The sequence below is a fragment of the Danio rerio genome, chromosome 17 (genome assembly GCF_052040795.2).
Source record: "Danio rerio strain M-AB ecotype USA chromosome 17, GRCz13ab, whole genome shotgun sequence".
In the NCBI taxonomy this organism is placed as follows: Eukaryota; Metazoa; Chordata; class Actinopteri; order Cypriniformes; family Danionidae; genus Danio; species Danio rerio.
The window spans coordinates 5,742,501-5,755,000 of record NC_141037.1 but is presented as its reverse complement, the minus strand read 5'-3'; the positions used below and the strand labels follow the sequence as shown (position 1 = coordinate 5,755,000).

The following is a 12,500-nucleotide window of genomic DNA, read 5'->3' as shown; positions in this document are numbered from 1 at the left end:
TAAACAGGGGGGCTAATAATTCTTCAACTGTATAATTATGCACATTTAGAAAGAACATAACAGACTTACAGCGATAAATCTATTTTCTATAGATGCATGCACGCTGCCTGTGTGTTTATCTAAAGCATTTTTCTCATTTAAAATATAAAACAATGTTTATAAATTGATATTTTTCTGAAACCATTAACTCTGTGGCAGGCAAGTGTACACATAGGGCTCAACCTGTGCAGCGCACATGCCCTTTTTAGTCTTGGATAGAAAGTTTTACATGTGTGTGTGGTACATTCTGGGTCACTCCCGGTGCGGTGTGTGGTACATTCCACGTCACTTCCGGTGTGTGGTACATTCCCTTTCCGTAAGGAATCTGTAATTGTAAGTTTGTTTCGGGTGTTTTGCGTTTTGTTAATTTTTTTATAAAATGTAAATTTGTTTCGCCCTTGGTAAAATTGTTTTTCCTATGTAATTGTGTCTGATGATAGATAAAAAAGTTTTTCAAAATGTAAATTTGTCTAGAGCTTTGTAATAGTATTTCACACTTTGTAATTTTGTTTTGCACTTCCCGGCCACCGTATCTGCCTTTTAGTCACTCGGCAAAACTACAGTTCGAACCGCTGTGGTTAAAACCCATTCCTAAAGTATTGTTAGGACACAGGGTTACAATGTAACCTGCTCATCTATTGTTTACGTTACAATATTTGTATTATTTGCTAATTACTCTATTACTGTGCAACGGTGGTCATTGAAGCATTCTTTGAGAGCCTTCATGACTGAATAAATTAAATATGCTAATTTCCACCAAGGCAACCCGGACGTGCTGACATATAATTGGATAAACTGGCATCGGGTGGGTTAAATGACCAAAACAAAGACAGCCATTCCGGCACATAACTCATTTTCACACATTTCCAAAGCAGAATATCTGACTTTAACATTGATTTTCATTTAAATAAGAATGTTTACTAAGCATGTTTCTGAAATATCTGCAAACATATTATGGTATTTTGATGCTTCAGATGAGTCAAAAACTTACATGCAGCACCTTTAAAATACACTTTATGCATTTTTGTTTTAAGATTTTACTGCAAATAACAAATTTTACTGTCACATAGGTAACACTGGAATTGCTTGGTAACACTTTATTTTAAAGGTCTATTTGAGTATTAGTAGACTGTCTGCTTAATATCTGTTGATACTGCTCCTTCAACAGACATTAAACTGACTATGAGAAAATTTGCAAGTACATGTCTACTTACACTAACCAGAACCCCAACTCTATCCCCAACCTAACAGTCTACTTATAATCTAATGAGAAATAGTTGGCATGTAGATGAATTGTAACTTATAGTGCTTTCAAACCTGCCTTATTTAGTTTGATTGAATCGCACTAGAGTTCGTTTCCCCTTTTGGTGCGGTTCGTTTGGGCAGGTGAGAATTCAGCAATCGTACTCAAGTGCGCACCAAAAGCAGACCAAATAAGCGTACCGAGACCTGCTTGAAGAGGTGGTCACGGTACGCTTTCAAACGAACCCTGGAGCGGTTCGTTTGTGGTGAGAATATGATCCGTACCAAAACAGGTCCAACCGCAAAAAGTACTGCGGGTTTTGGACTAATTCAGCTGCCGTAGGCCGATGCGCTATGCATTATGGGATATGGAGGAAAAATATTTGTTGACAGCGCTTTACCAACAGAGAGAGAGAGAGAGAGGGGAAAACATTACCTGATGGATCGTTGGTAATATTTCCGCAAGATGACCATGTCACAGTTTAGCTAAATTAATTCACGTCTCCTCCTGAAGTGACGAGTGATGCATTAAACACTGTTTCACAGCCGCAGCCGCGCTTCATTTTCGTAATGTATAGTTTCTCTAAAGGAGGGATACAATCAGCCAGCGCAGTCGTCCCTCCAGAGTAAAAGCTTTTGTTAACTTGCGGGAGTTCACTGGCATTCTGACCAATCAATAAGCAGTTTAGGAAAAATGTTCAACAACATCTGGCCAATGAGAGATGTGGATTTTGTCTGATGACTGCATTTTAGTTCGTTTCAACTGGTTCGGATCAAAGCCAGCAGTGTGGTGTTAAACGACCCAAAGACGGCAGAAGATGCTACAGTGTATCATTTATTACCTGTTGGGATAAATTGCAGACCGTCTGTGTGTTTCCTCAGTAAGCTGGAGCTCCAGGAAGGCAACAACAACTGAGAGATGTGAATCCAACAGTTTATTGCTCTCTTCTAAAGAAGTCTGGGGTATTCCCAGCTTTTATACATCATACTCAGGGTTACATGGGCTATGAATACGTCCAAATATTCAGCTCAGTTAGGCAGAACAATTTTATCCAGTGCTCAAAAATGTCAAGGCGCAACGTCAAGGCGTTTAGTACAGGGACAACTTACAATAAGATAAAACACAGTTACAAAACAGAATATTTGGAGAGTGACTACATGGATATTTCTTTCAATTACCCTTGGTCCGGATGAAATAAAGTGAACTACGGATGTGAAAGCACCCTTAAATTCAACAAACGCACAATGAAAACTAAGTGTGACCTATTGCTCTATTGTTAGAACAGGGTGCTACTACAGTATATTCCCACTTCTCAACCTCCTTCTTAAGTAAGCAACTGAGTCATGACCTCTGTGTAACTGTGCACATATTAATACAGATCTTCCTAAACACACACCTCCACTCACACACAGCGCAGCAGGACTGAATGTTACCTCTCCACATTGTCCAGATTTCCAGCCGCTCCGAGTCCTCCAATGGCGTAGAGTTTGCCATCGTAAACCACACTGTTGTGTCTGCAGCGCGAGACCGTCATCCGAGACACCAGATTCCAGTTATCCAGCAGAGACATGTAGCACCAGACGTCTGCCAGCGTCACGCCAGACTCCACACCTCCTGAAGAGCAGACAGACAGAAGAGCGCAATTTACACACTCACACCTACATTATCACACATCTGATCAAAAGACATACACTAGAGCGGCACAATATATCATTTCAGCATCGATATCGCAATGTCCGCATCTGCAATAGTCACATTGCAAGATATGCAATGTTGAGTCTGGATTATAGTTGGCCAGGAGCTACAGAATTGATTTTAATTCCTGTATTTATATAGAGTTTGTACGATTTATGCAAAAAAACAAGTGTTTCTTTGTAATGCTGTGTTCAAACCAGAGGCAGGATAAATCCAGATAACCGCGTGTAAATAGACGCGTGAACATTTTAATGATGTGTTCACACCAGACACGGAAGAAGCGTCAAGCGTGAGTGATTTACATGTTAAGTCAATGCAAAGACGTGAATAGATATCTTCACCCTAAAATATAGTATAATATAGATAATTCACCCTAAAATATCATTCTGTCTTCATATAATGATGTATTGGCGTCCGCAAAATCACACATGACATGAGCTGACCGTGAGCTGTTACTACAGAGGGCGGACTATGATAGACGTCTGCTTCATTGAACAGAACCTGCAGGTTGTAACTAACAGGTAATAAAGTAGTAAACAACATTCAGTTTGTGGAACAGAGTGATCGTTGAGGAGCCGCGTGGGAAGTATGAACAGCAGTGGAAATGAAACCGAAAGCGTGCACATTATTTAAATAATCATATCGCATTTTAGAGTTATGATTACTACGAGCATTAACCCTTTTGAGTACAGAGGTACACAAAAATGCACGTCAACATGATACACTTGATTGCGCCGACATCAGTAATGCCAAAGAAATAGGAAACCTGCCTAAACTGCTGAAAAGAGCCACGACTGTTCTGTGTAATGAAAAGACGGCCAGCCTGTCACTCATCAAGCCCAACTTAAAGACAGCCATCCATAAAAACCTCTCAGACAGATACACATCAGTTCAGGATTATCTTATAGAACTGCTGATTACCTGGAAATATGGATTTTTTTTGCACACACAAAAAACGCAAGTGACCAAGCAAAGCCTTAAGCTCTTACTGGTAAATTCAATTGAATTGAATCATTTAAATAATATTTTATAAGAAGTTTTTAAATTGTTTTATTTTCCAGAGAGAGTCCTGTTTAATTTATTTTCTTAAAGAAGGTTCAGTTTAATAAGTTGAAACAAAAGAAATACATAAAAAATAGTTTACTTGGTAATTAATTTTTTTTAAATAAAATTTGCATTTCAGTTTAATTTAAAATTTTTATTCTAAATATCATGATGCATATCGAATCGTGAACATTATATCGTGAAACACATTGTATCGTGAGCTGAGTGTATCGTTACACCCCTACTTAACATGCATATCGCATGTTTCTCACAAATCGCTTAAGTTCGAAAATCTGAACTTTAACCGCTTTAAGCCGCTTTAACCAATCAGGAGCTTGCTCTTGTGGACGTGTGATTATAATGAAGCGCCTGTTGTTGGTGTCCAGGGGGAAAATCGTTCTGCTGACGCCGACAACAGTTCATCAAACTGGGCTTGGCTCAGTCAGAAACACCGCTAAAAGCTTCCATCATCCAGGTATAGTTTCTGGAATAGTTGATGAACTCACAGAGCTTGGTGCACCTCTGAAAGAATCTATAGTGACCTCAGACAATTGCGCCGAACGAATCTACGCTGTTTTTCAGCCTCCATAATGCACATGAACACAGCTATTCTCTCAATAAAATCCGTGTAAGCCATTTAGCAACAAAGCTACATTCACCGGGCAATGTGGGGGAAACCGGAGCACCTTGAACCAGCGACCTTCTTGCTGTGAGGAAACAGTGCTAACCACTAAGCCCCTGTGCCACCCCTAACAGTATTTTATATATAATTTTTTTATTTGTATGTTTATTTATTAATTTACTTTTCAGCACAAAACTTCTTATTCCAAAACTTGTACCTATGCCTAAGTTGTCCCATGCAGATAATTTTGAACCAAAAGTTTAAATAGCCTTTTTTTAAGCCCAATAAGCCCTTTTTTCCCCAATAAAAAGGAAGTTTCCAAACAAACCTTTTTACGAAGAGTCTTTCATCTTAATTGTAAATGAACTGGGACATTAAGAACTCACAGCCAAATAATGGTTAGCATCTTTGTGCACAGCTCAATGGATCTAGTGATAACGTGAGGGGTATGTTGAGGGCATTCAGCAAACTGCTCAGAAGTTGATTTACCCTGTTCATCTCTTTAAAATTCTTTTTATTCTTTCTACACTCCCTAATCCAATGTCCCTTTTTACCACAGTAATGACAACATATAGTTTTCCTAAGACATTTGTAATTTGATGTCTTTTCTGTGTTGGCCTTAGTGGCGGCTGCTTCAAATCTGACTCAGTCTTTGATATGAGAGTCTCTTTCCCACAATGCCAAACTGTTCAGATTATTTTTGAGAGTGGTGGAAGACCAGGTGATATTAAGAAATGACAATGCTTCCCTGTATGTGAATGCAAGGCCATCCGACCAGATGGGAAAAAAAAAAAGAAGATTCCAAACTTTCTCATGCCTTTTTTTTGTTTTTGTTTTTCAATGTCCCAAATTGAACATTTGTCTCACACACCCTCAAAATTGTAAAAAGCATTTTCATCCATCCCAGATAATAAAATATGGTTGGTACACACCATTTACTCATATACAATCTTCACGAACAAATTCCGTCTTTAAAATCGTCGCCAATCCTGCGTCAGTGCTTCCACCATTCTCTATTTTTATGATATTTAGCATCATAAACTGACACACAGTCTGTGGTGAAGACAACCATCTGCTTTCTCATCATCCCTGAGTGCACAGCGCTAAATATAAAGCCAGACGCCCGTGGGACGCCAGCAAATGGCGAGTGACACGCTGTCGCTCCGCTCACCTGACAGGTAGATATTATCCCCCGCCGAGACCACCGAGAAGAACTCGCGGTTGTAGAAGGGTAGGCTGGCCAGCGGGTACCACTTGTTGTTCTGAGGGTTGAAGCAGGTGACGGCTGTCAGAGAGCGATGGTTCATCCCCACCACCTGCCGACCGCCCACCAGCACAATCACCTCCGCCACACCTGCACACACAAATTCACATACTGGGTTTCAAATGGTGAAGACATTTCATACATTTATACTGTACCAAACTAACTTTTCCTTGAACCCAAATCTAACCTAAACCCCTTTCAGTTTTTTTTTTTCCAAATAATCAATAATTCATTCATTTTCTGTTGGCTTAGTCGCTGATTTACCAGGGGTGACACAGCAGAATGAACCAAGAACTACTCTGGAATATAATTCACACAGCGGATGCCCTTCCAGGTGCAACCCAGTGCTGAGAAACAGATAAACATTTTTAATATTTGCGATTGTTCTCCACTGCCAATTAAAAAATAGTCTTTAGTATCCTTGTGGGGACAGTAACACAAACAATACAGACATGAATGCGCTCACAGAGCACACTTACACACTTAGAACTTACACAACACACACAAGCATGCACATACACTAGCAAGCTTACACAACACAGGTTTGATGGTGTCTTCAGCATATTGTCAAGCTGCTTTGACAATCCACATTGTTAAAAGAGCTACAGAAATAAAGATGGATTGAACTGAATATTGATTTTCATACTGTACACACAGTATAGAACGTCCTTTAACTCCAAATATACCCCTAAGCCAACCCTCACGGAAACTATTATACAGTTTAGAAGCTTGTTAACCCATGGAGACCTTAAGTAAGTGCCCACAAGCCTGTGTGATTTCAGGTGTAAGGATATAAAATAAATAACACATGTGCATTGTCATATTTTACGTTGATTCCCCATAGACATAACAACTTTTTTCCCGCAAAAGTAATAGCCTGTTAATTCAAGCCTGGCACAGCCAGTGACTCCTAGGAATAGACTAGGTGGCAACCAAGAATAGTTTGGTCGACTACTGGAGAGAACGGTATGACGGCACGGAAAGACGGCACCTGGGACAGTATGGGTTAGCGCCCCAGCCTGTGTCTTTCGTGGAGGAGAACCCAAACAAGCTACGGAAAGCCCTACAGAGGGATAACCCCATAGGAGATCCCGAGAGGGGTAGAGGATGAGATCTCCAATCGGACAGATCAAAGGTTAACGACCCATGCAAATGAACAGACGACGAATAAAATATGTGGGACATGCATTTGCGGAAAGCAGTGTAAGAATCATCGGGGCCTAAAAATCCATCAGGCCAGAATGAAATGTTTGGAGCCCTGAACCTGAGGTCCTGAACCTGATGAGACGTAGGAGGAGCCCGGCCAGGAGGCAACCCACAGAGCCAAGTCCCTCCATGTAGCAGAGCCTCAAATTCCAAGCGAAGTAGTTCAACAGCGGATTAAATGTCTCCCAGCCAGCAAAGGAAGTGAGTGGCTATGTAGAGGCTTTGCAGTGCGTTCACTTTGCAAAGTCCTCAGTCGTTTGGGCATTACAGGCGTGGCAAAGAAAAGGGACATTCGATCCGCAAGTGAAGCCGCAGAGAAGGCCACAAGGTGGCTGTGGATTAAGAGGGCAGATCTGTGGACTGCTGTTGGGACACAAGTCGGGATTTGATCAACCCCGGCTGGGTCACCTGGGTGAGGGTATATGATGTTGAGAGAGCCGAAACACCCAATGATCCCAGGATACATCACTGGTAATGTATTCCAAATGCATCCATGAGATGTTTCTTGCATAATTCAGAGTAATGTAAAAGTAAAGAGAAAGTAAAGAGGCTGAATGGAGGAGGCTCGTTCTTTATCCTCGCACTGCAGATGCTATGTTGTTCTCGCTAGTGAAGCGTTCAATTTTTTTTGTGATCAACATTTTATTGACTTTAGATTAACAAAACAAAAGACATTCAAACAAACAAACAAACAAACAAACAAACAAACAAACAAACAAACAAACAGGGGAGGGGGAGCAACAGACATATCAACCATTTTCAATCTGAAAGATTTACATGGAGGATTAAAAAAAAAAACCTTGACATGGTAATTTCTTTAGATAGTCCAAAATGCTAGAAGAAAAACATTGCCATGCATCAATGGTACTAGGTCTAGCTTTTTTAATTTGGGCCATTGTAGCTTCACAAGTCACAATTTTAAGGAGACTATGAATCTTTTTAAAGTCTTTTTAAAAATTACTTTTTAATGTTACTTTCCTTTAAAGTGCGATGACACCCCCCACTTTCGGTTCAGGTCTACCTCAGAATTTTTTCAAAAGATGCATCATAGTGGGCGTGGAGCTCCATGAGCAAAGAGCAGGAGTGGGCGTGGCCAGGGAGGGGAGCGAACAACTGTCGTCAGTCGGCTCACAAAAGACACAAACCGTGAGATGCATGATTTTATAGTTAAGTTAAAATGCAAAGAAATAAACAGTAATTTAATGCCCTGCTACATTTGTTATTAGTAATTTCATATACACACAACCACAATTTATATTATTATAAAGATAATCGTGTTCATATAAACACTATAAATAAGTACTTCTGCCTCAATCCCCGGGTCTGAATGCAGACTCAGAGCAGCAGGTCTCTTGCCCTGTCTATTTGAACCATTAGCCCTGTTGGTAATCTAGACGATTTAGGCGAACACAGCAGCACGGCGATGTGTCTAAATGTGAACGAACTCCTAATAAAAGACAACATCCGCCATTCTCCAATTCTCATACTACTCTCCCATATAAAAAATGCTTGCAGCACACACACAACTTTGCTGTATCTGCACTGACAGCATCACAGGGAAAAACATGCAACAAACCCCATGCATCATGGAAGCAAACACATATGAGCCTTTATGAATGGCTAAATACTGTGTGTCGTGGTTCTGTGGACGCGGTCTCATCCAATCATCAACGTGTCTCACAGCTTAGCATTGGCAGGTCTGCCTTGCCTTCGGAAAGCAAGTGCAGTCATGAATAATTAAGGAGCCGGCTCTTCTCATAGGATAAGAAAACTCAGCTTTGAATAATAATGAGAAACCGACGCGTCATCTTTGCACTTGCAGTTTGGCGCTGCGTCGCTGATTTTGATCCCGGTCCAAAAATCATTTTAAACCCGGAAACTAAAATTATCTGACAAGAGCTCAAAATTATCCGTTTTTTCCCACAATTAAAGCTTACAGGTGCAAACATTGTCTTATCTGATGCTCAACATACACACATCTGTTAACATCTTTAAAAAAAAAAAGCACATTTTGTTTGGGAAAGAAAATTGGGTTGACATCAGAACCCAATCTCAGGCTGACATCAATGTCGAACGTCCAACCTAAGATCAACCAAATATCAACGTTTAATTATGTTTAAGCTTGACGTTGTTTGGATGTTACCATTATTGCGTCTATCAGACGTTAGATTTTGGTTCCCATACCTGACGAATAAATGCCTGTATTTGACATCAGTATGACGTTGGTTTAAGATGTTGGCTCGACTTTGGATTTTAGCCAGTTTCTAACACAACCTAAAATCAACCAAATATCAACGTCACTTGACGTCGTTTTGGACATCAAACCTGATGATATCACCTGATATCACAACCTAAATGTAACCTATTATTAACATCTTATGATGTTGTGTGCCTGCAGGGCAATATCTAGATGCACTACATTATTCTTGAGTACTTTTAAAAGGTCTACTTTTTACTCATACTTTGAGTAATATTTGAAACACTTTTACTCTACCTGCACTACACTTTTAAGTAAGTAATGGAACTTTTACTTAAGTTTGATTTTCAGTATGTACAGTTGCCTTGAACCGGGCCGAAGCATGCTTGTATCCCCTCCCGTCTCCCCAGATGCCCCGCACTCACATTGCATTCGCGCCTGAGCACGCTTACGTCATCGATGATGCACTGTTCAGTAAGAAGCGCTCTTGCATTGCACAGTGGAGATTGCTTTAGTTATATTGTTTAAGTCGTTTGATATGTAGTCACACACAGTCAAACATTTCGCCAAACAGATCAGCCACTTTAGACGCTCATAAACAATCATGAAGTCCTCGTGCTGCAGGAATTAGGAGGTTGGCTGAAGGTGCAGCTGTCGTGCAGTGAGAGGTTTGCGTCTTTAATAATCTAATAGCACATATACTTTCTTAACACACGATCCTGGACTTTCTGTAAATGCAATCGAAATAGCATCAGTTTGTCATCTCAGAAATGACTTTCTTTTTTCTGTCACATCACAAATGTGATTTGTTTAAGTCCACATTAAAATCAGCACATTAAAATCAGCACCAAACTCAGACCATGCCATCGTCCATCGCCGATGGCCAATAGACAACAAGATGCTGAGCAATCGCAATCGATCGCCCCGCCCTTGTCGCATACCCTCCGCGAAAAATACACACTCAGGCTCTGTTTACACTAATACGTCTTAATGTTAAAATGGCATTTTAGAACGGAAATGATCAACATCCACACCGTTTTACTTAGCATTGGCAGGTCTGCCTTGCCTTCGGAAAGAAAGTGTAGTCATGAATAATTAAGGAGCCGGCTCTTCTCATAGGATAAGAAAACTCAGCTTTGAATAATAATGAGAAACCGATGCGTCATCTTTGCACTTGCAGTTTTGCACTACGTCGCTGATTTTGATCCCAGCCCAAAAATCGTTCTAAACCCGCAAGCTGAAATTATCTGACAAGAGCTCTAAATTATCCAGTTTTTCCCACAATTAATGCTGACAGGTGCTAACATTGTCTTAACTGATGCTCAACACACAAATCTGTTAAAATCTCAACAACAAAAAAAAAGTACTCAAGGGTTTCGTGAACCTTTAAGTATATTTTCAATGCTGTATCGGTATTTTTACTTCACTACTTTCCTTCAGCCTGCAGTCACTACTTTATTATTTCTTGTCCATGGAGATTAGAAAAATCAGTTCTGTGATTCCAGTCCAATCAAATCAGACATAGAAGGTAAATCGCATCATAATGAACTACCTCAAGACATGGGTGATTTATAATTGAAGCAAACTTCTTGAAAGCATTAAATGTGTCCAAGAAGATGTTCAAAATCTTTACACACATTGACCCAGAGACTGTTAAGATGCATGTCCCTGATGAGAAGATGACTCTTGTTTAATGTATGGTGACCGAAATGGCCTTAAACACCCAGCAAACACAAGATGTCAACATGACGTTGTACCCCAACAACATGAAGACGTTGCATTTTGTTTGGAAATGAAAAATGGATTGACATCAGAACCCAATGTCAGGCTGACATCAATGTCGAACGTTCAACCTAAAATCAACCAAATATTAACGTTTAATGAAAGTTTAATGAAAGATTAAGAAATTAAAGTCCTCATGCTGCAGGAATTAGGAGGTTTGCTGAAGGTGCAGCTGTCGTGCAGTGAGGGGTTTGCGTCATTAATAATCTACGACAGTAGATCATCTTCAGTTTCAGGATCAGGTGCGTTTTGCTCTCACACTACTAGCGTACCACGCCAAAGCCCAAGTGAACCGCACTCTGACACACCTCTTCCAACCGGGCCAGGGCCGGCCAACTGAACCCCGCCTGAGCTCGATTTAGAGCACTCAAACTTCTCAAATGATCAGGAAAACAGGCCTGGGCACGGTTCAGATAGCATAGTGTGAGTGTGCCATCAAACACGCAACATATTAAAGCCGTTCTGCTGTTTCCCTGCTTTCTAGGAAACAAAACCAGTAATCGACACACAGCACGCACTCCATTAAAATAGACGACTTCTCTGGATTTGATTAATTCTTCCAAACATCTGGGATAATGTAAGTACATAAGTAAGCAACATATGTAACACTCTTTTTGGATAACATTTAAACAGATGCATAGGATTATTACTAACATGTTTTGCTAAGAACTCGATAATATGTTTTAGCACTTAGCTCTATCAAGTCTTACTGGAGTCTGCTGGACTAAAGCAGTGGTGAACTGTGTGTGTTTTCAATACGCAAGTTCAACAAAACAGTACAGTTAGTGGAGCGCTTTTTGTTCACAGTGAAATTATCCACAAACAGAAGCTGCTTTCTGATCAATTATGAATGCGTTTTGCTCTCGACAGCACACGAAGCCTCCATGCTGACTGCTTGTGCCACATCACGGCCCTTTCATACTGTAATTTGTTTACTTTGACATGGAATCACACAACCACACACACGAAAAGACAAAAGAAAATGGAACCGGGAACATGGCAAAGAGGTAGACAGAAAGCATTTCAGACATAAAAACAAGAAAAGAAATAGCCGTTGAGTCAAAAAAAGAAGGAGAAAAGAGACAATTTTGGGGAGATAACACTGCCTGCTAAAAATGAGTGACAGAAATGATACGGAGCACTATCAGCAAAGTTTGCCTTGACAAAAATACCCAAAGTGCACCTCTATTAAAAGAATAGAGCAAATTCAGTGCCGCGCACGCACACACGAGCACACGCACGCGCATGCACACACACACACACACACACACACACACAACAAAAAGCCTTCAAGCTTCGTTATTTTGTAAAAGCTGAAAGTTCCCAACAAAATCTTTTCATGCAAATTATAATTCATGACATTGTCCCGCAGATAATAAATATATAAAAAAACAGTGAATCGGGGCAG

At 40.3% G+C, this 12,500-nt stretch overlaps 1 protein-coding gene across 6 annotated transcripts in view; it reads right to left on the bottom strand.

The window, feature by feature from the left end:
* LOC100334314 (kelch-like protein 29) overlaps window positions 1-12,500 on the bottom strand; it is a 376,785-nt gene that overhangs the window by 76,644 nt on the left and 287,641 nt on the right. For 4 of the 6 annotated variants that reach the window (XM_087289939.1, XM_087289941.1, XM_087289940.1 and 1 more), the window contains 2 exons: window positions 5,815-5,997; window positions 2,716-2,896 (listed from right to left, as the gene is read on the bottom strand). In XM_087289939.1, coding sequence (XP_087146065.1) covers window positions 2,716-2,896; window positions 5,815-5,997 — 364 coding nt within the window. Of the gene's footprint in view, window positions 1,616-1,675; window positions 2,124-2,460; window positions 2,897-5,814; window positions 5,998-12,500 lie in introns of all 6 variants that reach the window. The other 2 variants (XR_015512889.1, XR_015512890.1) reach the window with 1 other exon arrangement.